General features: G+C 38.6%; 2 protein-coding genes and 1 pseudogene across 7 annotated transcripts in view; 1 reads left to right on the top strand and 2 right to left on the bottom strand.

The window, feature by feature from the left end:
* The window catches only part of OGFOD1 (2-oxoglutarate and iron dependent oxygenase domain containing 1), a 33,620-nt gene extending 26,820 nt beyond the window's left edge, over positions 1-6,800 (bottom strand). The window contains exon 1 of one of the 6 annotated variants that reach the window (XR_011248596.1): positions 6,029-6,287. Coding sequence is in view for 3 of the 6 variants with exons in the window: in XM_069549877.1 (XP_069405978.1) it covers positions 6,029-6,182 (154 nt within the window). In the remaining 3 variants the exon portion in view is untranslated. Of the gene's footprint in view, positions 1-6,028 lie in introns of all 6 variants that reach the window. The other 5 variants (XM_069549880.1, XM_069549877.1, XM_069549881.1 and 2 more) reach the window with 5 other exon arrangements.
* Positions 2,338-4,196, bottom strand: LOC138418470 (protein tyrosine phosphatase type IVA 1 pseudogene; annotated as a pseudogene).
* On the top strand, positions 6,399-23,244 carry NUDT21 (nudix hydrolase 21). Its single transcript, XM_069549882.1, has 7 exons — positions 6,399-6,700; positions 10,606-10,806; positions 11,672-11,735; positions 15,943-16,032; positions 17,495-17,570; positions 18,238-18,352; positions 19,612-23,244. The coding sequence occupies exons 1-7, from the start codon at positions 6,585-6,587 to the stop codon at positions 19,631-19,633; spliced, it is 684 nt and encodes a 227-aa protein (XP_069405983.1). The 5' UTR covers positions 6,399-6,584; the 3' UTR covers positions 19,634-23,244.
* Positions 23,245-25,186: the final 1,942 nt, after the last annotated feature.

A 25,186-nucleotide genomic window follows, 5' to 3' on the forward strand; every position in this document is an offset into this window, starting at 1 on the left:
AGGAAAAACGCGCAAAAGCCACTCAACTAGGTGTCCAAATGCTTACTGGTCCTTACTCAGAAAAATATGTATTGATACATGCAGGCATTAGCTCATTAATCACTCTCATCTTTCCCAGAGAAATTGCCAGGGTTCTGCCCCAGTGGATCCAGGGAATTCAAAGGGGAGACGGAGTAGGCGAGGAAAAACTTATTTATTTAGAAATATAAAAGAAATTAAGAAGAAATAGTATAGTAGGAAAATTTAGTGGAGAAAAGAGGCTAAATAACTTGGTTTACGTGGAAAGCCAATAAAACATCAGGACAAGAAGTTTGCACCATCTACGTTAGGCCACCGGCGTCCGTTTGAATAGCGGAGAGTGCCCCGCCTTGGGCTCCCTCTCTCATGGATCTTAGAAGCTGGGGCAAGTAAGTAGACAAGGCAAGCCTCCATGCCCCAGATGGGAATTCAGCCAGAAAATAGAGTAAGGAAAGAAGACATGGGGGAAACCAGACTTTCCAATGACTGGCCCCACCTCCCTTGTCCGGAAAGGCCTTATATACCTTTTGATTGTACATAGAGATCAATGGGTAATACAAAATTATGCAGCGTCAGCAGCCTTGACTCTTATCGAGACCAGGCTTTTTCTCTGCATACTTAGTTGTATACACAAGTCTTAGGTGATTTACATCATCTTCTGGCCAGAAGGCCAATTAACATTTTATGGCCCTTTTCTGATAAGGGTAATAGTGTTGTTCTTCCCAAAGTCTGGTGCCACTCTCAGAAAGCACTAGATACAGTTACATTCTTACATAGCAAGGATACAATTTATAACAAGTAAAAGGAGTACAGTGATTTATAACAAAGAGAAAAGTAATTAACTCAAAGGTCTAGTGTTGCTAACATCAAAACTACTATATTCCTATTTCTGCATCCCGATTACATTGATTAATATCCTCCCAGGTGCCTAAAAGATAAAGAATATGGAGGCCTGGCAGCAGTCATTGAGTCAACAGTGAAAACCTGTCACCAATGTAATTTTTAGCTCTTTAGAAAAGACTATCTTTAAGATGCTTTAAGCTTTGTGCCTCTCGCGGCTGGGGGGCTGTGAGCAATTCACAAGTTGTAGAAAGTCTGGGGGAACCTGTCAGGCAAGTTAGAGAGCCATCAGAGGGGTTTGAGCTGAAACATTCCTTTCATATGCAGGAGACTGAAGCCCTGAATTAACTTTTTCCAGAGAATGTGGAAAGCACAGTACAATAAAATCAGGCCGACTCTGGTTTTGGAGGGTAGATGTTCAGGAAAACTCAGGGGGAACCCCTGAAGCCAGATCACGCCTTTGCGCTTTGTCGGGCTTCCTTCCTCATGACCTTTGCCATGGGTGGGATTCCTCACGCCAGCTTCCGGCAAGAAATAGTATAGATTAAAAGGCAAAATGGTTGTCCAAGGAGGCCTTACAAATACCTGAGAAAAGAAAAGAAGTGAAAGGCAAAGAAGAAAAGGAAAGATAGATCCATTTGAATGCAGTTCCAAAGAACAGCAAGGAGAGAGAAGAAAGCCTTATCAGTGATCAATGCAAACAAATAGGAAAACATCAGAATGGGAAAGACTAGAGATCTCTTCAAGAAAATTAGAGACACTAAGGAAACATTTTATGCATAGATGGGTACCATAACAACAGAAATGGTATGGACCTAACAGAAGCACCATAAGAACAGAAACGGTATGGACCTAACAGAAGCAGAAGATATTAAGAAAAGGTGGCAAGAATACACAGAAGAACTGTACAAAAAAGAGCTTCACGACCCAGATAATCACGATGGTGTGATCACTCACCTAGAGCCAGACATCCTGGAATGTGAAGTCAAGTGGGCCTCAGGAAGCATCACTATGAACAAAGCTAATGGAGGTGATAGAATTCCAGTTGAGCTATTTCAAATCCTAAAAGATGATGCTGTGAAAGTGCTGCACTCAATATGTCAGCAAATTTGGAAAACTCAGCAGTGGCCACAGGCCTGGAAAAGGTCAGTTTTCATTCCAATCCCAAAGAAAGGCAATGCCAAAGAATGCTCAAACTACCACACAGTTGCACTCATCTCACACACTAGCAAAGTAACACTCAAAATTCTCCAAGCCAGGCTTCAACAGCATGTGAACCATGAACTTCCAGATGTTCAAGCTGGATTTAGAAAAGGCAGAGGAACCAGATCAAACTGCCAACATCCGTTGGATCATTGAAGAAGCAAAAGTGTTCCAAAAAAACATCTACTTCATTGACTATGCCAATTGACTATGCCTTTGACTGTGTGAATCACAACAAACTGCGGAAAATTCTTTATTTTTTTTTTTGATGATAAATGCATATCATCATTTATTTAATGTTTAAGCTCTTGCACTAGATTTTTACAAGCTGGTGAACACTGACAAATTATTTCTCCCACAGAACTATAACCACTTGTTCCCAGACAGTATAAATATATGGTTGAGCTAACATTAATACACGTCACCATTTTATCAATTACATAATAAAAAAAATTGTCAAGTATCCAAATATTAAGTTACACAGCTCAAAAGGTATATAAAATATTAAATGTCTGCTCAATTCATTAGCAGAAACCCACTTTTTTCTTTTGCAAGAGAGGCTGGGAATCACACTTCAAACAAAACTAAGTCGGTAAACAACTTCAGGTAAGTATGAAAAAAAAAATTACAAGAATTTCAGAAATTTTGATTTAAGAATTGTTTTAGTTACAGTAACAAAGTATTTCTACCTTTTAAAAAAATATTTACTAAATTAAAGCACATATTCTACATGTTCTCCACAAGACAAAGGCAACATTTTACTAAAAATACTTAATAGCCTCCTCCCATTATTTTTTCAGGCCCTCCCTGTAAGTTGCACCCCAAAGTGCAAACATTAAAATGAACTGTAAGGCTTTTGTCTGGAGACAGTAAAGACATGTGCTTCTGCACAATGTAGATTTTCAAAATGGAGGCCTTTTACAACATAAAATGAGATTTATAGAAAGATATTAAATAATCACTGTAAGACTTGATTAATAAAAAGGGAGCAAATCTGATGTATACTGGTATGAATGTGGGAGACGTAAACATATTGTGAGCAAACAAACCTCATAGGCCCTATTTTCTATGTTTGAAATGATGCAAGGAATAAACCACATAAGGTCCAGAGTGTTCATAGTTCCTGGGATTTGTTCTATATGATACTAAAAATATACAAGTATTGTGCTGGGTATTTTGGCACCTAATCTTTCTAAATTTCTTATATATTGGTAAGATTCTGGCATGGAAACATTTAATGACATGACTCAATACTGCATGATTTCAGGAAAGGTCAATTGGTATAAATTATAAGCACATATTAAATGCTGAACAGCAAAAATTCTTTACTAGTATCCAAATAGGTTGATCATAACCTGAAGACAACTCTGCCAGGCCTATGGCCTGGTGAAACTGCTTTTCACCACTCCTATGGAAGCTTCATCAGACTTATTCACCAAGTCAACCGGGCTATCTGCTATATACGACAAATTCCATTCCATCTCAGGTTCCACTTCCAATCAATGACATCATGCACCCTGGTTTTACTGAATGCAACAGTTGTTTCTATGCCCACTGGAGTCTTTGAAGCGCAGCCGCATTTTAGGATGATACTTCTCCAAATACAAAAGTTGCTTGCTGTTAAAAGCTCCTCGCCGCTTTTGTCTTATGAATTGTACTGCATCTTCGTATTTCATTCCACCTTCAATTAATGCTAGGGCAACAAAAACTGGAGCTCTGCCAAGGCCTGCAACACAATGAACAGCAATACAACAACCAGGGTCTTCACGAAACTTAATTCTCACAAGACTTAACCAATCATCAACAATCTGGTTAGATGGTGGTGCGCCATCATCAAAAGGCCAATCGAGAACATGGATGCCTTCCTTCTCCACAAAAGTAGTGTCGTAAGCTGCTTCACATACTCTTACAATTATGGTAACTCCATACTTCTTAAGTTCCTCTATAAATTTGCTTAACGTTGCAGTAGTTGGGTTGTGTGTAATAAGAAATCTCATGTTCCTGTATCTAACTTCCACAGGAGCTGGGAGGTTCATTCGAGCCATGTTAATTTACTTAAAAAACACTCAATAAGGATATGAAAGAATTTAAAAAATTGAATACAGAAATGATGCAAAGAAACACAGTCAACTTTAATATACTCCACTTGAAATTCTCAGTGCTTTTAAGTATGAAGTTGGGAGTAATGAATGAATGAACCTCTTAACAAGAAGCAGCAATTCTTCAATCCAGTAATACTGAGGCAATAGAAAGGAAGTGCACTGAGGTTTACCCCATCCAGATCAGAATTCTTGTATAAAAATGCTCTGTGGATTTCAATTCAACACCTCTGTGTCCAGGTTAACCAGTCTTATGGGGGCTTCTTGGTTGAGCAGTAATGAATTTCTGCAGTTCACTTGTCTGCATAGAGGTCGTGCTGTGCCTGGCAGTAATCTCCACTGCCCTTCAGAAACTCCATAAATGTGTGACCGAGAACACCACAGAACTGAGGAATATGTCTACTCATTGAAGATTGTGGCCTAACCATACAGCCGGTCCCGAGGCGGCGGTGGCGGCTTCGCCGGCGGCGGGGGCACCGGAGTCGGTCCTGCAGTGAACGGCCCGGGGAAGAGCACCAAAAATTCTTAAAGAGATGGGAATATTAGACCACCTTCCCTGTCTCCTGAGAAATCTGTATGCAAGTCAAGAAGCAACAGCTAGAACTGGACATGGAACAACAGATTGGTTCCAGATAAGAAAAGGAGTACATCAAGGCTGTATATTGTCACCCTGCTTATTTAACTTATATGCAGAGTACATCATGCCAAATGCCGGGCTGGATGAAGCACAAGCTGGAATCAACATTGCCAGGAGAAATATCAATAATCTCAGATACGCAGATGACACCACCCTTATGGCAGAAAGTGAAGAACTAAAGAGCCTCTTGATGAAAGTAAAAGAGGAGTGCATAAGTTGGCTTAAAACTCAACATTGAGAAAACTAAGATCATGGCATCCGGTCCCATGACTTCACCGCAGATAGATGGGGAAACAATGGAAACAGTGAGACTTTATTTTCTGAGGTTCCAAAATTACTGCAGATGGTGACTGCAGCCATGAAATTAAAAGATGCTTGCTTCGTGGAAGAAAGTTATGATCAACCTAGACAGCATATTCAAAAGCAGAGACATTACTTTGCCAACAAAGGTCCGTCTAACCAAAGCTATGGTTTTTCCAGTAGTCATGTATGGATGTGAGAGTTGGCCTACAAAGAAAGTTGAGCGCCAAAGAACTGATAATTTTAAATTGTGGTTTGGAGAAGACTCCTTGGACTGCAAGAAGATCCAACCAGTCCATCCTAAGGGAAATCAGTCCTGAATATTCATTGGAAGGACTGATGCTGAAGCTGAAACTCCAATACTTTGGCCACCTGATACTTAGAATTGACTCATTGGATAAGACCTTGATGCTGGGAAAGACTGAAGGTGGGAGGAGAAGGGGGCGACCAAGAATGAGATGTTTGGAGGGCATCACCAACTCGATGGACATGAGTTTGAATAAGCTCTGGGAGTTGGTGATAGACAGGGAAGCCTGGAGCGCTGCAGTTCATGGGGTCGCAGAGTCGGACACGAGTGAGCTACTGAACTGATCTTAGTTTACACAGTAAGGAGCTGAACTCATTGCCCAAAGACGCACAAAGAGTGAAGAAGGTGCTAATTCGCTAATTTTTAATTTCAGAATTTCCACCAATTTGCAGGCCGTCTACTTCCTGAAACTTCCTGGCCTACATTTCTTTCTCTACTGGATTTCTAAAGCTAAAAGAACTTGGATTAAAAAGCGACAGCAGGCCAGGCAGGAGAGTCGGAGGTGGCCAAAGTCACGTTCTCTCCAAGAGCCTCTTGTACTGTAGCCTTATTGCTCGACTGCCAGGACTTTTTCAGCGGCCCCCAACCCGGCGCTGCGCCTCCCTCTTCACAGCGCCCGCTTACCGTGGCGGAATGGCGTCCTGCGACTCCAGGCCTCAGCCACTTGCTTTTTCAAAGTTTCCTCTGTGACAGCATCCGAGAACTTAGCCATCACCTCCTTCTTTACTTTTTTCCCCGCCCGGTCAGAACCGGGCTCAGCAGGCCGCTTTCCGTTCATCTCTTCGCTAGCTACAACACCCACGGCACGCTGAGGTAGCAGCTCTTTTCCTAAGGAGACTATAATTCCCAGAATGCCTCCTTTCCCGTGTTTCCCTACCGCTATCCAGTAGAAAGCACTGAGGTAAAGGAAGGCGGAACCAGTACCTGATTTACCAATGGAAGCTCCAGATACTGCAGCTATCCCAGCAGTGATTGGATCGTTGGGGATAGGAAACCGCCTTTCTATTTCCTGCCGCCAGAGGCTCCTGGTGCTCTTCCGGCGTGCGTACGCCTCCTTCGGCTTTCTCTTGCTAATGGCCGCCGGCGTCTGCTGAGTGGGACGCAGACAACCGCTGCTCACACAGGGAAAGTCTCCCTGCCTCCCGTTTTCCGCTCGCTGCTAGTGTCCGAGCTCGCCAGCATGTCTGTGGTGCCGCCCAATCGCTCGCAGACCGGCTGGCCCCGGGGAGTCACCCAGTTCGGCAACAAGTACATTCAGCAGACCAAGCCCCTCACCCTGGAGCGCACCATCAACCTGTAAGTGCGGCCTGGCCCTCGCGCGCGGTTCTGTCTGCATCCCCTTGGTCGTGAGCGCCCCTAAAGACTCCAGTCTTCTGGCGCGCCCTCGGCGCCCTCCCCTTCCTCCCCCTCCAGCGCCACAGGCTAGAGCCCTACTTGAGAGGGTTTTCCCTTTCCTGGAAAGATGGCTTGTTTCCGTGCCCCTGCATTCACTGTAGAAAACGCTCTGAACTCATTCTTTCCCCCACGTCTGTGGAGATAACCAGCCGCAAACCGTGGTGTTTATCCTTTAACGGCGCGTATGTGACATTTTGTGTGTTTTTATTTGGTGTGAGTGGTAAAACGTAGTATCGTTTTTGCCGTTCAGGCTTTGCTTTAATAAATAGTAAGCTTTCGAGATGTAGCTATAACGCGCAGGCTTAGTCTTTTCCTCTGTTGCTTTATTGAGTGTCGGCTCCTGAATACATTTTATTCATCTGCTTAGGGCTGTCTGACTTCCCCCATGTTCCGTTACATGTTTTCGCCGCAGCGACAGCATCCGAGCAGCCAGGAGGCCCCAGCTTGGGAGGGGGCTGGGGCTTTCATTGTAGATGGGCTTTCAGACCTTGGAGGTCTAAGCTGTGTCTGACTCTTCGGCGTCCCAGGGACTGCAGACGTCCAGGCTCCTTTGTCCATGGGATTTTCCAAGCCAGAATACTAGAGTGGATTGCCATTCCCTTCTCCAGAGGATCTTCCCGACCCAGGGATCGAACCCGCGTCTCCTGCCTGGCACGCGGATTCTTTACCACTGAGCCACCTGGGAAGCCCTTTCAGTCCTCCAAAATGTAGCTCCAAAGAACCCATTGTGGGCTGCATTTTACTTTTAACGTCTTATTGTTTAAGCGCTTCAAGCCATTGCATTTCGAAGCCACTCTCAAAAGTAAACTGTGGCAGGGAATTGAAATTTGGGCTATGTCTTGCTCAGGAAATTATCAGTATGCTTTTTCTTAAAAAAAAAAATCATTTCTGAGAGTTTGAGAGGCACCATGGTGCCGAGCTAATGGAGGAAAATGAGCACTTTATATTGATCAGTATTTAAAGGATGCAAAGAATAACTGATACTGGTGTTTTGGTAGGGAACATTAGGTGTTTCTCTTCTTTATCTTCAAATAAATGAAATTTGCTCAAAAGGAATTTGAATTGAGAAGATGGGTTTGTTTTATTTGACAGAACAGGTGATGGAAATTTAGGTAATAAAAACGTTGGGTTTATGAAATCTGGAACTAGTAGATAGTATACAAGTGATAGGAATTCCCTAGTGGCTCAGATGGTAAAAGTCTGCCGGCAGTGCAGGAGAACTAGTTTAGGTTGGGAAGACCCCTGGAGAAGGATATGGCAAACTGCTCCGTTATTCTTGCCTGGAGAATCCCATGGACAGAGGAGCTTGGCAGGCTACAGCCCATGGGGTCGCAAAGAGTCGGACATGACAAAGCGGCTTCACTTCACTTCATACAAGTAGTAGATACTGTATATGTTAACGGACTTCCCAGGTGGCACTAGTGGTAGAGAATCCACTAGCCAGTGCAGAACAGAAGACACCGTTTTGATCCCTGGGTCAGGAAGATGGCCTGGAGGAGGAAATGGCAACCCCTCCCGTATTCTTGCCTTGAAAATCTCATGGACAGAAGAGCCTGTTGGGCTGTGGTCCAAGGGGTGGCAAAGACTTGGATATGACTGAGCATACACATACAAGTTAATATCTCTAGCTATTACACTAACATAATAGCATTTTAATTTCATATCACATCTTTAGAAAAATCCTCATAGTATTCCCATGAAATAGAAAGGCTAAATGTTTTTTTAAAAAATGTGAAAGCACAGCTTCTGTATTACTTTCATTGGTTATTATTATTAGTGCTCACAGTTTTACCTTGCTTTACCTTGATTATTCGGTTATTTTTCATCAAACCATTATGTCGAACTAACTTGGTGGAAATGTTTCAATTTTTGCTCCATTAAAGTTATGAGTTAATGGATTTGCCGTACTTTCCCTCTCCTGTATAATCACAGTATTCAGAAAGAATTGTGTTGTGAATTCAGTTGACCTGGTTGAGTAATGGCCTAAGTTGAAAATAAGTTCTCTCTCCTCCAGTATATTTTATGAGCAAATATTGCATGAATGCTTAGTTTGTAGCAGGCACTAGGGTTAATGCTGGGTAGACAGTGGTGAGGAAGTCAGGTGTAGTCCCTGCTCTACAAAGCTCACAGTAGGATAGGAGTACTACAGATGTGTCTGGGCTGGCACCGACTTCACAGCTGAACAGCCTTATATTTCATCTTAATGGCATCTCTTGATGTGAGAGCTGGGTTTGCAATAGAGATGTATTAGAGCTGTCTTTAATTCTGATTCAGGTGGTGAGAACTGAATGTTAATGTATATAAAGCCTTTTTTTTTTTTTTTCAAATTTCAGGGCACAGAGTGCTATGTGGAGTTGCTGCTACTCATGATGAAGGTGTTAGGTTTAGCATTGAGTCTCCTGGGGAAGGTCCTAAAATCTTTAGAGCACCTTGGAAATAGTTTATTTTAGTTACTTTAGTACTGCTTCACTTATGCCTGGAATTTGGCTTCTGGAATTAAAGTAAATTTTTTTTTTTTTTTAACATTTTGGCAACCTTGATTTGTTCCCCTTCTAAGAATAGTTTAGTGGATTAGTTATGTAGTTGTTGACTTCTAACACAAGGTGTTTTGGTAGACAAGATATGTTGGGGACAGGCAAGTGTGGCCAAAGCATTCTTACCCAAAGATTTATAATCAAAGGCTGCTTTCTGTAAGTCTTACGATCAAAGGGTTACAAGGTGATACCTGTGATGAAATAAGAGTTTTTAAACTATTTTTAAGGAAAAAATATTTACTAGGCAAGAAGAAAACTTTTCAATATGTTATATTTTGAATACTTGATAAAAAAGTAGAGAATGTTTATATTACACCTAGTCAGCAAAAGATTCAAATGAAGAGAAGGGAAGAATAAAGATACTGAATAGAAGAAATGCAGAAGGCTCAACATCTTAGAAGGGAAAGAAAAGTTCATCCGAAGAAGAAAGTTACCAGAAAACTCTGATGATAGTTGACTGGGACAAATAGAAAATAACTGGGGAGATTATGGAAAGTGGTGGCTCAGTTTGTAGAAAAAAACATCAGCCATTAGCACCCATAATTAATAGAATTTATAATTAGATTGGTAGAGGAGCCCAAGGGCACATTAGCCAGGTTGACAGCATCTAAAACTAGAGGATTGCCAGTTATTCAGATAGCCACTACTCTGTGCATTAAGAGCTTTAAGGATATTGTCATCTATACTTGACCTGAGCTGGTGGCTCAGACGGTAAAGCGTCTGTCTACAATGCGGGAGACCCGGGTTCGAGCCCTGGGTTGGGAAGATCCCCTGGAGAAGGAAATGGCAATCCACTCCAGTAGTATTGCCTGGAAAATCCCATGGACAGAGGATCCTGGTAGGCTACAGTCTATGGGGTCGCAAAGAGTCGAACACGACTTCACTTCCCTTCACTTCACTTCATCTATACTTGAGAGTTCAAGTAGGAAGTAACAGCTTGAGCTAATGAAAGTTCTGGTTTTAGAGGCCAGAGAGCTAGATTCTAATCTCTGCTGCTGCTGCTGAGTCACTTCAGCGTGTCTGACTGTGCAACCCCAGAGATGGCAGCCCATCAGGCTCCCCCCGTCCCTGGGATTCTCCAGGCAAGAACACTGGAGTGGGTTGCCATTTCCTTCTCTGCTCTCTTATTAACTAGTTGTTTAACTTTGTTCAAATTCTTTGTCTCTAAGTGCAATATATATACACTTTTTACCAAGGTTTCTTTTATGTGATTGGTGTCTGTCCTACTAATTTATGGTCTACAGTTCTCAAATGTCTGTCTTTGGATCACAGGTACCCTCTTACCAATTACACTTTTGGTACAAAAGAGCCTCTCTATGAGAAGGACAGCTCTGTTGCAGCCAGATTTCAGCGCATGAGGGAGGAATTTGATAAAATTGGCATGAGGAGGACTGTAGAAGGTGTTTTGATTGTCCATGAGCACCGGCTACCCCATGTGTTACTGCTACAGCTGGGAACAACGTTCTTCAAATTGTAAGTGTCATTGGAAACGAACAACTTTTAATAGGATGGCTGTTTATGCAGCTTTAATACAGCTTTAGCTTTTAGCCATTTGTCTCAACAAACATGGCTGTTACTGGAGTCTTGGAAGAGAAACTCAAAAGCATTTTTTTTCTCCATTGCAGTGTTCATTTATGAACACTGTGGTCTAACTAGAATGGTCTAACTAGAAATCTGCATGTTTCTCTGTATTGTTGATGCTAATGACTGGGCTTGAGAGAAGCCCTATGAAACAAACAAGTCCAAGTTCAATTTCTAGATGTCTTTGAAGCATTACTGAGAACAATTGATATTATTTCTTGCTTAGGATCAATAGTGTTTCCTGTTCTTAAAATGCTTTACATTTTTATAGATTGTTTAGTTTTCTCATTTACGTTTATAAATCTCTCGGTATGTTTAGTCCACAACTGTTTGACTAGATTGTACCAAAAAGAGTGTTCTCAAATACTTAGTTTGGAATTCTTAAAAAATGCTGCATTCTTCTGATCTAGAGAATGTGGGTCCACTGCTTTCTCAGCATTTCTAGACTCCATTATCACTAGATAACTTCCAAAGAGAAAAAATTGGGATGTACTGGTTTCCAGCAACTATGTGATGTTTATGTTCTGGTACATATTTTAAGACTAGGGTTTGTCTACTGTGAAACTCGTGAATGGACATGAATTCCGTTTTCTAGCACATTCTTCCCCCTCCATTTGACATTTGTTTGCTTTAATTGCCTTATGTAACACCGAAATGTGTTATGAAGCTACTTGATAGAAATAGTAATTATTGTGTTTTTCCTGTTAACCAAAATTGTTAATACAAGTTGAAAGCTGAAATTTTAACCTTTATACAGGCCTGGTGGTGAGCTTAATCCAGGAGAAGATGAAGTTGAAGGACTAAAGCGCTTAATGACAGAGGTATTTTTCTGTTTAACCACTTTGATGATTTCATTAATGCTCATCTAAATACCGTCAACTTAATGCATAGTCAGATTTTTGTATGCCTTGAAAAGGATGAGTTTATTTTAAATATTTAGTTTTCTATAAATAAAACATAAATTCGGAGTGTTAGTACAATGTTTATTTTCTGTAAGTTGAACTTATACTTTGTCATAGCATTATTTTCCATTGAAATAGTTGATGTAGCAATAATGGTTAATAAAACAACATTTACTGAGTATTGACTGTTAAGCAATGTTCTAACTGCTTTACATGTAATAATTTATTTAAACATCATAATAGCATTAGGAAGTGGGTGCTATTAATCCTGTTTTACTGATAAATTAGGGCACAAAAAGTGCAAGTAGCTTCCTTGATGTTTTACAGCTAGTGTGTGGTGAAGCTGGAGATTTGAATGCAGGTAATTTTATTCCAGAGTAGGTGTTGGAATTTTGACAGGAGAATGATTCCTGTTACATACCTATTTTCATTTTTGCACATACCTTTTAGGCTTTGCCCAGGTTGTTACTTTTTAGAAGCTCTTCTAATGTCTGTCTCTAAAGACTTGGGGCCAGATGCATATAGATGCTGGAGGTTTTTGAGATTGTAGGCTGTTTCATTAATAAATAGTTTTCTTTCTTAGCATGCAACCCCCGTTAGTTACAAAACTCGTACATATTCTGTGCAAAATCCTTGGCAAATACAGAAAGGAGACAAAACTAAAACCTGTATTTCTTCCACTTTGACTTGTTTTTTAGTATTTCTAAAATGCAGTGTTAGTCTTAAATATTCTGCTGTGTTTGAACTTTGATTTATATACGATAGATTGAATCTACCTCAGCTTATATACGATAGATTGAACTTACCTCAGCTTTTTCTTATAACTCCACCAAAAAACATTAAAGGGGTTTTAGAAAGATAAAAGTCCAGTAAGTTGATGGAATGTAAAATGAGACTGTAACAAGGAAAAAGTGTTTGAAGGTAGAAGGCAGATGAGCGAATCATAATTGACTTAGCCAAAACCTCAGCCTCCCAGAAGGGCAGTCAAGGACCCAGCACTCTAGAACATCAGAAAAGCTTAGGAATTGGGGGTACTTGTGAAAGAGGGGGTGTGCATGGACTGAAAGCTGAATTGACTGGCAGTGTGCATAGGATTATTGATGTACCTAGATCATCTTCCCTACTTTACATTTAGGCAGAGACTGGCTGCTGATTAATTCTTAGTAGAGGTTAAACTGGAAAACACTAAGCAATGAAAAAGTTAAGGAGGTGGGGAGAATAAGTGAAGTTACAGCCTGGATAGTGAGACTTCTACTAGGCTGATAGTGTTAACAGCTAGTTTTATATACTCCAGGCTGAAGATTAGAAGGTTCCTTCCCCCACCCCCCCGGAGAAAATGGAGAGTTCCAAAGAATACTTCGATGATAGATAATATTTGGGAATCTACCCAAAGAACTAGGGTAGCCTGGTCACTCACGTACACAGAGTTGTCAGTTAAGCAGGTTATTTTACCCTTAATTGCGAGCAGGTAACCAGTATCACCAGGCTTTTGGGGAAAACTTCTAAACAGGAAAGAGCAAAAGAAGCAAAGGGAACTTAGCAGAAACAGAAAATTCAGTTATCAGCAGAATTATAATTAATATTATTGATGTGATAAAAGGAGACATTGTATCTGTAGAACAGTGTGCCATTAGAAAAGACTATACAGCCAACAAAAAAGGACTCGTGAGTAATTTTTTTAAAAGGCAGAATTAAAAATTGAGTAGTGAGTTAAAAAATAGAGTTGAAATCTACCAGAAAGTAGAACAAAAAGAACATAGGTAAAAGAAAAGGATCAGTATAAACTGTAGAAACAATAAGGATCTACTGTATAGCAAAGAAAGCTATATTCAGTATCTTGTAATAACCTATAATGGAAAAAAAAATCTGAAAAAGGATATATATATGTATATATATGTATAACTGAATCATGTTGCTGTACGCCTGAAACATTGTTAAGCAACTATAATTCAATTAAAAAAATGAAATCTAACTTGGATAAATAAAACAGAGGAAAAGGAATTAGCAAAGCAGTAATTCAAGAAAGTTTCCCAAACCTAATCATTAGTTTTCAGATTGAAAAGAACTACTGTCCTTTCTAGAAAAAGGGTAAAGAGAGAAATCTTGAAAGTTTCCAAAGTTGGGGAGAAGGAATGGGTAGACCTGGGTTAAATACAAAAACATTAAAGTCAGAAATGGCATCAGCCTCCCAGAAACAATACCAGAAGCTAAGTCATCATGGAGCATACCTTCATAAATCTGAAAGTACATAGTGTCCACCTGAGACTTTTTTATCTAATCAAACTATAAGTCAAGTGTGCAGATAAAGTTATTTCCAGCCCGGCAGAGTTTCTATAAAGGTGATGTCTTTTGTACCTTTTTTTAGGAAGCTAGAGGATGGAGAATATTCACCACTAAAATGAAAGAATGAACAAAGAAAGAAGGAACAGGGTTAAGAATATAGAGAGGCTCTAATAACACAGGAGAGAGAACAAGAGAAGCCGTAGAACTCCAGCTGTGAATCAGGGCTGAGAGCAACTACAGATTGAAGCAGAATGATAGAAAAATGTCTCTTAGGAAAATATAATAATATTTGATAGAATAATATTTGAATTGAGAAGAAATTTAAGCTCTTGTGGAGAATGTGGGGAATGAATTAGTGATAGTGAATGAAATGAGTATTGTCTCTGAAGGAAAGAGTTGTTCAAGTAGGGGTGTGTAATTATAGTTTAATAAATCTGCTGATTCACCAAGTCATATTAAATACTGAATGTTGACTTAAATACTGACAATGGGAGCATGGTAGAAGAGAAAGTATGAGTGGGGAATATGGTTTTAAGATCTAAATTCTTGTTCCATAGTAGAGGGTGTTAAATTTTTTTAAAGGTTTTTAAAAATGAAAAGCAATCAAGAAATGGTCATAAAAGAATATTAAAAATGTAACTATTAAAAAGTATAGTAGAGAGCTTGACAAATATTACCTCAGCCAGGTGATCAAGGTTAATATCAGTGGTAAATCATATTAATGGAATGTACCCCCTTGCAATGATGTGATGAGAATGAAACATTACCTCTGTGATTTTCCTTCCCCAGTTCCCTGAAATCTGAAATCTCGGTCTAATAGAGGGACATTCTATAATACAAAATGCCTAACTCCTACTCCTCGAAACTGAAGGTTATCAAAAATAAGGAAAGTCTGAGAAACTGTCAGTCTTAGAGAAGCCTGAGGAGAAATGCAAATATAATGTAGTATTCTGGGTGGGATTCTGGAACTGAAAAAAGAAGACATTAGGTGAAAATGAAGGTCATCTGATGAAAATATGGACTTCAGTTAATAATAAGGTTATCAGTGTTGGTTCCTTGGTTGTGACAAATACGCTATCTTAATGTAAGATGTTAATAGTAGGGAAAACTGGCTGTGGTATATCTGGGAAGTCTCTTCAATCTGTAGATGTTCTCAGCTCTGATTCACAGCTGGAGTTCTAGGGCTTCCCTAGTTCTAGGCTTCCACTTTTCTGTAAACCTAAAACTGAGATAAACAGTTTATTTAAAAACGAGAAGAATGCTTTTAAAAATGAGGCAAATATCAGGGGGAAAAACAGCTAAGAGTTGAAAGTTGTAGCCAGTGGGAATGGTAAAGTCGGACAGTTAACTGCTTTTTAACTGCGTTTTCTTGTCATGAACTTTGTAAAACCATTTTTGGCTAATTAAAATCTGTAGAGCACAACTCTGATTAAGTTAAATTTAATCTTGTGATATACAGATTTATGGAAATGAAAACTGAATTTTGCATACTTATTTCTATAGCTTGTTTAGGTGGGTGATTTACAAAATCTATAGCTGATTCTAGAAAACTATTGTATGCCGTTGGTTGATATAGGTAATTAGTCTTTGATTTTCAGTGCCAAGGCACAGAACAGATGAGTTGGTCCTCCATCATCATGTTGATGCTAGCTTGCCAGTTTTGAACTAATAGTTTATGTCTTGGGCAGAATGACACAGATACATTGTAAAAGGAAATCTATATGGGGGCATATTAGCTATTCATCTCTATTAGGCGTGTTGTGAAAAATACCTTCTTCACTGAAGAAGGATATTCATTGGTATGTATATTTAGTTTACCAGCTTTGTCGTTTCTTTTTGACAGATACTGGGTCGTCAGGATGGAGTCCTGCAAGACTGGGTCATCGATGACTGCATTGGCAACTGGTGGAGACCAAATTTTGAGCCTCCTCAGGTCAGTGTTCAGTTACATTTGCTGGGCATTTGGGGAAGTAGGAAACTGATTTAATTCTAGCCATTTAAAAAGTTCTGATTTGACTTGAAATTTCCTTTTTTCTCTCATTAATTTAAATTAAAAAATAAAAGCCAAGCATTTTTACTTTTAAAGGAAAATTTCAAATATGTACAAAAGTAGCATAGTAAAAGTGAACAAATCCCATTAGCTCTCTCACCCCCACCAGTTAGCTCATGGTCATACTTCAGCAATCCTGTTCCTTTTGACTGCTCCATCCCTGCTGTCCACACTTCTGTTGTTTTGAAGCACGCTCTCCTCTCTGGATCTCTCTGATGCCAGTGTGCATGGTTTTCATGATCATGTACGGAGGGGTCATGATTCATTATACCCTGAGGATGGCTCTGGTATGGAATTACTGTAGTCGGAGGACTGTTTAGGTCCCATTGGGATGGCACAGTGGGAATAGTCTTTTCCAGTTACGTAAGAGTTGGATAGACTCAGCTGAATCCTGGCATCATTGCTTAACTGTATCATTCTGGGAAGGATACTTAGTCTCTGTACAAGTTTCTTGCAGAAATGGGGATGCTGATACCTCCTTTTGGCAGCCTCTGTTTTTATCCTTCTTTCCCATTATGCCTGTTTTTAGCACTTTTTAAATTCCCCTGCCCTCAAATACTTCAGAAAGGAAAGTAGGCTTCTCTGAATGTATTATGGGGAGATGCAGGAGAGGTTTCATTATGTGTGCACAGCAGAAGAGGAGGAAATCTTTATCTTAGACTTTTAGAATTCTTTGTGTAAAATTCTTCTTTCTCAGGTAGCAACCTTGCCTCTGTAATTCTCTTCTTCCTTTGCATTCTTCAAAATATTTTCTCCACTTTCACAAACAGTTTGACTTTGTTCAGCTGACAGACCGCTCATCCAGTGTTCCTGCAGCATTGCTCCATGTGGGGGTGTGGTGACTGTGGGGAGAAATTTCCTGTCGCGCACCTCGTTGTATTTAAACTTTTTATTTAGTAGACGTGGTCTGCATCAGGATTCTAGCAAATTTAACTTTGTAATGATATGTTTTGAAAAGACTATCATTATAAATACTTATGTCAGACTTCATTGTGTTTAAACTTGTCAACCTATAATTGTTTCTGTGACTCAGTCATTTACTGCTTGATATTTTATTTTTATTAAAGCATGTATTTATTCATCCGTTAGGTACCAGATCCGTTAGGTAAAGGGAAAACTAGAAAGGATTCTTCTTCAGGGAGTTTACACTGTATTAGGGGATAAACACATAAGAAATAGATGAAGCCATGGTGTACATGTTAAAATTGTGTTGGGGTTATAAAGAAGCTGGTCTTCAGGCCTGATACTTGAGCTTAAAGTCTGAAATGGGAGAAGTTGGTCAGTGGAGGCTTGGGAGGTGTCAGGGATGTCTTGGCAACTACAAATTATTCTCTCGTTATTTTAGTATCCATATATTCCTGCACATATTACAAAACCTAAGGAGCATAAGAAGTTGTTTCTGGTTCAGCTTCAAGAGAAAGGTAAGTTACTTTATTCTTGAAGGCAGCCATCTAAAAACTTCTGTAGTGTAGTATCAAGGATACCTCTATTTGTGATTTTCCTCAAGTTACTTGAATTTGGGGATTTATTGTAAAACTAAAAACACATACCATTTTTATCCACAATTACCTAGTTTTTCTTGCATAGGCCAGTTATGTTACCGGGGAAGAGTAAATTACTGGAGCCAAAAATATCAGGTTATAGTATTTTTAATAACTGTTTAGCTGCTGGTATTAATTTCACATTGTGATAAAATTTTAGGAGACAGATTAATTGATTTTTTTAATAATAGAGTCTTTAGCTCTGTTGTGCACATTAACAACTACTCTGGTTTTTGATACTTATAAAATGAAATTCAAAATAAATTAGAAGATCAAGGGTCTCCTCCCCTTTCTCCCAGAGCCAGCACTCATAAGGTGCTCTTGGTTGTTAACAGCATGAATTTATTTAGAGTCCATTTCAAAGCTGTGACTGACCTTTGCTTAAAAGACACAACCAAAATGTGTTAATGAGAATTATTTTTTCCTCAGAAGTTTCTCAAATGTAAAATTAGTGATTACTAGTGAAGTAGAAGCAGTGTTTATATAAGGAAGTATAGAAAATGAATACTGTTTTTATTTTAGCCAATAAACACTGTTTTTGTTTTAGCCTTGTTTGCAGTCCCTAAAAATTACAAGCTGGTGGCTGCACCGCTGTTTGAACTATACGACAATGCCCCTGGATATGGACCCATCATTTCTAGTCTCCCCCAGCTTTTGAGCAGGTATGGAGAGTTGGGCTTTTTTGTTTGCTGCATCTAAACTGCTGGATTTAAAATAATTCAAGCCACTTGAGGAGGGATGGTTCATAAATTTTGGTCTTCAAGGAAACTAAGACAGTAGATGGATCCCCTAGGTCTTGTGTGGATTAAGCCAAAGATGACTGTGTCCTCAGACCTTAAGTTGCAGCATGACATTCTGGTATTTGTGCATCTGTTCTTCTCCAAATCTGGCATTTTCTACAGGTAAGTTTGAAACCATCATTCAAAGAAGAGATGGTAAAATCGTAGTCAACAATGTATAATAAATATGATGGAAGTTATGTATATAAAACTGTGGAGAATTGAATCTCTTGTCTTAAAGAGTATTCTCATTACTCATTGAGAAATCTATTTAGGTCCAAGTTGGGGCATTTAGGATTAAGTCCTGAATTTTTACATGGAGTTTAATTTTTTTTAAGGCAGATGAAGTGATGAGAAATGTGTGTTGTTTTGTTTTTTAAATTGACTTACACTGGTTGAGGTCCTTGTCAGTAACAGATAGGACTCATAGAATAACATAGTGGTTAATAATATGCATTCTATAGTCAGTGTGTGGATTTGAATTCTACCATCATTGCTTCCGGGCAGTGTGGTCTCTAACAAATTATTATACCTATTTCTTCACCTGTAAAGGGGGATGGTAGACCCAGCTTCATAGATTTATAAGGACTAGGTGAAATAACATATAATAAAGTGCTTAGAATAATGCCAGGCACCTGGTAAATGCTTAACAAATGTTACTTTAAAAACAATTTCAGTTGTGATCTTGGCCTTCTGTGAAAGCGTGTTTAGTGTGAAATTGGTCTTTCTGTTCTGGCACTGAAGTCAGACTTCATCTTTTGTTCCTCTGTTTTGGTCTGTTCATGGGTTACACATTGAAGTATGGGATATGAAAAAAGTCATGTTATTCATTCATTTAAAATGATCCATCTACTGTCAGGTAACAGTAATTGTGCTGGGTGGTCAGAATACAATGAGGTATAAAAATGTTTACTTTCCTCAAGGAAAGTGGATAATCAAACTTACACTGTTAGAATTTTTTTACGTTATAAGTATTCAGCAGTATTGAATGTAAGATATGACAAGTGGAAGAAAAGGGTGTCTATGTAGAAAATGCCCAAAATATCAAGGGAGAGTTTTATTATCCAGATAAATTTATCTAAGGTAGAAAAAATGTAAATAATATTGTTTTTAATAAAGATATTGTTCTTTTTAAAATTCAGGTTCAACTTTATATACAACTGAGTTGCTACACAGCAGAGAAGTAAGAGAAGCCGTCTCTGTGAGCACAGCTATACACAGTGTAGAAGAAACATCCCTGAAGTTTTTTTGGTGTTATCCCTTTCCCAGTCCTGAAATTACCACCTACTTTCTGTGGTTTGAATAGTAAAGTTAATATGAAAAGCTAGATTGTGCTGTAAACAAATGTGATATTGTTTAGTTTACTTTTGGTTCTACACAAATATTTTTTGTACAACATTAAAGAAAGTGGACTTCTTTCTATGTTTTTTTGTTGTTTTGATTTTTAATTTCACATTACACTTGTAAAATTCTTATAGGCAAGGATTTCTTTTCCCCAACTAAACAGGTGAATGTTAAGATATAATGGCAGATTAAGGTCAGTCAAGCCGTAAGCGAAGGCTTAAGTGGGACCCTTTGCTCTGATACCATTCTTGGGGGTATACTCCCAAGACCATGTTGTAGATTTTTGTGATGAGAATTGTCTGTTACTTTGGGGAACTACATTTGCTTGATTGAATCCAAGGTGCAACTGCTATACCAATTTTACACTCTCTATGAGTTATATCACAACAGAACTCCAAGTGTATTACTGATGAGTACATTTTATACCAGCATAGCTAGACCTTATTTCACATGCAACAGACGTTAGCCATACAGGAAACTGTTAAAATTGACTCGCTCGGGGAATGTCGTGGGAATTGGTATAAAAAGAGGTCCCAGGGCTCAGTTAAACACCCACCCCCCCATAATGGAAGTATTCATTATCTGTGCTCTTGTAAAATTATGTGTCTTAAGTTATTTTTATGGCTGTGGTGAAATGGTGATCTGTGAAGGAAGTTTCTAAAAGTGGGTCTGGTAGGTTTTGAACTCTTGGATTAAAGTTTGTTATTTCAATTAATGTGGAGTTAAAGCCAATGAGATGAAAGTTTAAAAAGTGACATAAAGCCTTTTCAAAAATATTTTGAAATAGTCAGAATTAGATTTTGTCAGCCTATGAGAAAAATACCAAATTTAAGAATCTTAAAAGCACAGTTAAATTAGGATCAAATTTGAGGGAATAAAAAAAATTCTTAAGGGAAAAGAATTGGCCTTGTTATTGCTTAATAGTACATTGTGTATGCCTTATTATAAACGGTTGATTGTAGATTTAATGTAAAGGAAGTCTTCTAAGATGCAGCTACTAAAATAGATTGCTAGTTATGTTTTTCATAGATAGAAACGAACTTTTGGTTAGTTGTGCATCTTTATGGTACTGATGACAGAGCTATTCTGAATATTGGGTGACGTGAAAGATACATCATATATTATTCCTATTTAGGCTTGAGCAAATGAGACAAAGAGCAACTGAGCAATTTTAAACATTTAGCTTTATTTAGGTGAGGTCCTAAGAAACCTTCATACGGTTGTGAATCTAATAGTGGCTATAACTGTGCCTACTAATGGGTGAGCACCTGTCTCCAGGACCAAAAATGACCAGGGATTGCCTTTGAAAGAGCCCCTGTTTCTATGGATAGTCCCCCTTCTTCAAGTGTAACAGTTCTGCCATTCTGCTTCACATTCACATGTTTCTAGCTAACTGTAGTTTTACTGTTGAGCTCACTGATGCATCCTACAAGATTGGAGAAGGCAGAGATGGACACGGCTCAATCTCCAGCCTACCTTCCATGATTGTTTCTAGCCTCCGGTTGGAAAGCTACGGTGACCACTTTCAGGTGTGTTAGCTCATGCCCTTTGGGGAAAGTGAAGAGGCAGACTTTTTCGTGGTGTGATTTGAAGTGGTGTCAGTAAGGAGTGTTAGAGTTGAAATGTCATCGGATTTGAGGCCACTCGTCCTTTTGTAACTCAAGCTTTGACCTAGAAATCCTTTCTTGATCATTACCTCCAGTAATGTAAGTGCTTGAGTCATCCATACCTTGGGGCTTATGTGAGAAAAATAGTAAGCTGGAGTTACCAACCTGGAATATAATAGATCTGATTTTGAGTTAAAATTCATAATACACATTTTAAAAATTTGTTTTTGAACTTGTTATAGTTGTATCCCAATGCTCTCGTTAGGTTTCCTGATGAAAATAGAACTGGGGAAGTTCAAATTTGATGTACTCCATTAGAAAGAGGGTACAGGGTACTGTTCAATTAACACTTTGATATGTAAGTTCTTATCATTTCTTCAAGAACTAACAGTCTTAAATGTTCATTCCAATTCTATACATAATCAATACTGACTAGTTTTAAATGACTTATATGTTTGAATGCCTTATTTTCCAGGTTTGTTTGTAAATGAAAGCCTTCTTTTGCATTGTATAATTACAATGTATGCCATGTTCTTTTCCCTGAGTAGGTAGTGCATATTCTATATAAAACTACTAAATCACATTGGAAAGTATTCAACAGATTGAGGGGAAAAAAATAAAGTTTTACTCAAATGTTATAAATCATATTTACGATTGACATCCCTTTGAAGAAAAGTGAAATTTTTGTTTCTATGTGATGAAGACTTGATTTTTTTTAATAAGTGGATGATACTTGAAATATCATAATGACAATTCTGTGTCTGAATCCATCTTTTGACAACAGTTAAAATATTTTTTTACTTTTTATCATTGTCTTCCCTTGTAATTATTACAGCATTGTGTGTTGCAGTAATTCCTTTTTTATGTTTAAGAGTTTTGTTGAGTTAGTATTTTATTTGGATCAAACATAACCAAACTGGCCAGTCTGTTTTCTTATATGTTTAGTCAGAAGTGAAAGGTGGAGTTCCTCAGATTCAGCAAACCAGCTAGCCAGCCATTCACTTAAAATTCCCTTAAATAGTGTGACTCACTATGCTTTCAGTTTTTTAATGCCTGTTTTTTAAAGTACTTGCTCAGTCACTTGAGACGAAATGCTTTGGAGTACCTTTTCCTCCTTGGAGTTCCTCAAACTTGATGTTTTCACTCATTCATAGTGTTTGGAACAGTTTATGCCCCTCACTAAGACCACTTCCGAGAGCACGAAATTTTGTATATTGCATTTTCCAGAAGAGGCTTAGTGGGCTTTGACTTAGATACAAGTCAACTTTTATAAGTGTAAGGTTTGGCTTCCCATAATTATTCCACATGTTTTACATCACTCATCATTTGGGTTAAACTGGACTCATTTGAAGCTCCTTGCTTTTGTTAAATACATAATACAAAGCATAATACTATAATTTGACTTGAGCCATAAAACACACTTTAATATTAGCTTGTATTACATTCATCTAGCTTGTTTTGGGGAAAAAGAAAACTAAAACCTAAGTAAGTCTAGATTAAGCCAGTTAAGATGTCATTGTATTTTAGTGTTGGATTGTATTGTGAGACTAGAGTTAAGTTGGGAAAATGTATCATGTTCTGTTAAGGGAAAGATCAGTGCTTTAAAAACTTAAACTTTGGTTGCTGTGTTCACATCATAGTGTACAAGAATCATTTATAGTTTGGCTTTGAGAATTACTCTGGTGTTAAGTTCATAGAAAAATGTATAAAAGAAACTGAAGTTTTGGTTATATTTTTATAATTGTAAAGTTAAAGTTTGATTAAAATGTTCAGTTCTTATTTTATTTTATTGTCATTTCAATAAAAAAATCAGAATGACTCTGACTTTTGTGTGTGGCTACTAACCATAGTGTGCCATTAGAAATCCTGCGTGATTCTTTTTCAGTGTCGTTGGCCAGGGGCCATTACATTAGGTAAGAGGCAACTAGCGTAACAGCAAGGACCTGAAGACCTGGGATGTCTATGTTGCCCTCCTCTCACATTCCTCCCTTGTGTGTTGGCAGTGGTCTTAGGCAGATTCAGTTTCCTGTGAGGTGAAAGGGTCATTTTCTGCAATGTGAAAGGACTTGGAACTTGAAGACTGGGATTTACAGGTAGACATACAATTTTGCTGTGTTATATAATTGGAAGCCTCAGTTTCCACAGAGTATTGACTTCAGTTTTTTTTTTTTTTTCTTTTAATCAAATTTGCTTGAAGGTCATGATGGTCTGTGACACCATGCTTGCTACTTCTGTAACATGTTGTAATTTAATTCCATCATTGTAATAGTAACTCAGAACTTGAGCATATGTGTAATAAATTGAACAAAGGTTGAACAAACCTGATAAAGTTATTGTGAAATTTTTCTGAAAATTTTACTAGTATATTTTACAGCAGGCACCATAGAGCTATAAAAAATTATATGTGTACAAGCTACACGTAATATTCCTATTAGCTTACTTTTTCCCCCTACGAACGTGACTTGGTTATTTTTTCCCCTCTGCTGGATTCAGTAGTGGAACACATTGGTCAAGCTAATGAAAACACCAATGCTATGGGCAAACAACGAAGGCTACTGGATTAGATTAGGTTCGATTAGAACAGGTTCTAGGCTGTTCAGAACCTTAACATGAAAACGACTTGGCCTTTCTCATGGCAGGGTGAAAGTCAAGTGAGGTCATGGATATAGAAGGATTTTGGATATTTAAAAAAATGAAAACAATAATGTATCTAAATAATGAATCCTCACAATTCTGGTTTATCTGAAATGCTACATTTATTTCCTTTAAATCAAGCCAGATCAGAGCCCCCATCCTATAAAGATGGCAGGGAATTCAGTCTCAGTCATTATTGGGAGTAGGGGCCTACCCAAAGTTGTAAGAATCCAGGAAGGATAAATGGTACTCTGAAATGAAGGTGGAGGTGGGGAGACCTCTAGCTACCATCATGGACTCCATGAATATTCATCCAATTGCCTCCCTGTCACACAGGCCTTAGAACCAGATGATGCAAGTGGCTCCTATGCTTATGGTCCAACCTTCCTAGGCACACTAGTATTCATCCCTCTGAGTCTTGTTTCCTTTCCTGCTCCCGTGATGATGCAGGAAGCAGTACCAAGAACCAAGAGCATTGGTTGACTTTAGAAAATGAGTTCTATCCTTGGGAAAAAAAATCCTTGCGGGAAGGATGTGCAAAGCCTGGCTACCTACTTAGAGTGGGTAAGGACAAAATGTTGGTAGAACAAATACTAATTATTACCCTAGTAAAATGTCTAGACACCAACCTCTAAAATCTTAAAATGCAAATAAAAAAACATTTAGTTGGGTTAATGTCACATATTCTCATATTGAATCTTCAGGAATTTCAGGCTTCTGAAAGTTTAATATTTAGACTATAAAATTTTGTTTAGTCACTAAATCACATCCGATTCTTGTGACCCAGTAAACTGTAGCCCCCCAGGCTCCTCTGTGCATGGGATTCCCAGGCAAGAATACTGGCGTGAGTTGCCAGTTCCTTCTCCAGGGTATCTTCCCTGAGCCAGGGATTGAACCTGCATATCCTGCATTGCAGGCAGATTCTTTACCACTGAGCCAGGAAGCCATGCTTATTATATAGTCAGAATCAAATGTTAAAAGCTGCTATTATTAAATACAATGTCATTCCAGAAAACAGGTTGCCTAGTTTTAACACTTAGTAATGGTTCTCTCAAAATACAATTCAGAGTATAGCACTTCGAATTCAAGATGGTAGAATATTGTACCTTCATTTCAGTCGCTCAGTCGTGTC

Source organism: Ovis canadensis, chromosome 14 (genome assembly GCF_042477335.2).
Source record: "Ovis canadensis isolate MfBH-ARS-UI-01 breed Bighorn chromosome 14, ARS-UI_OviCan_v2, whole genome shotgun sequence".
NCBI classification, from domain to species: Eukaryota; Metazoa; Chordata; class Mammalia; order Artiodactyla; family Bovidae; genus Ovis; species Ovis canadensis.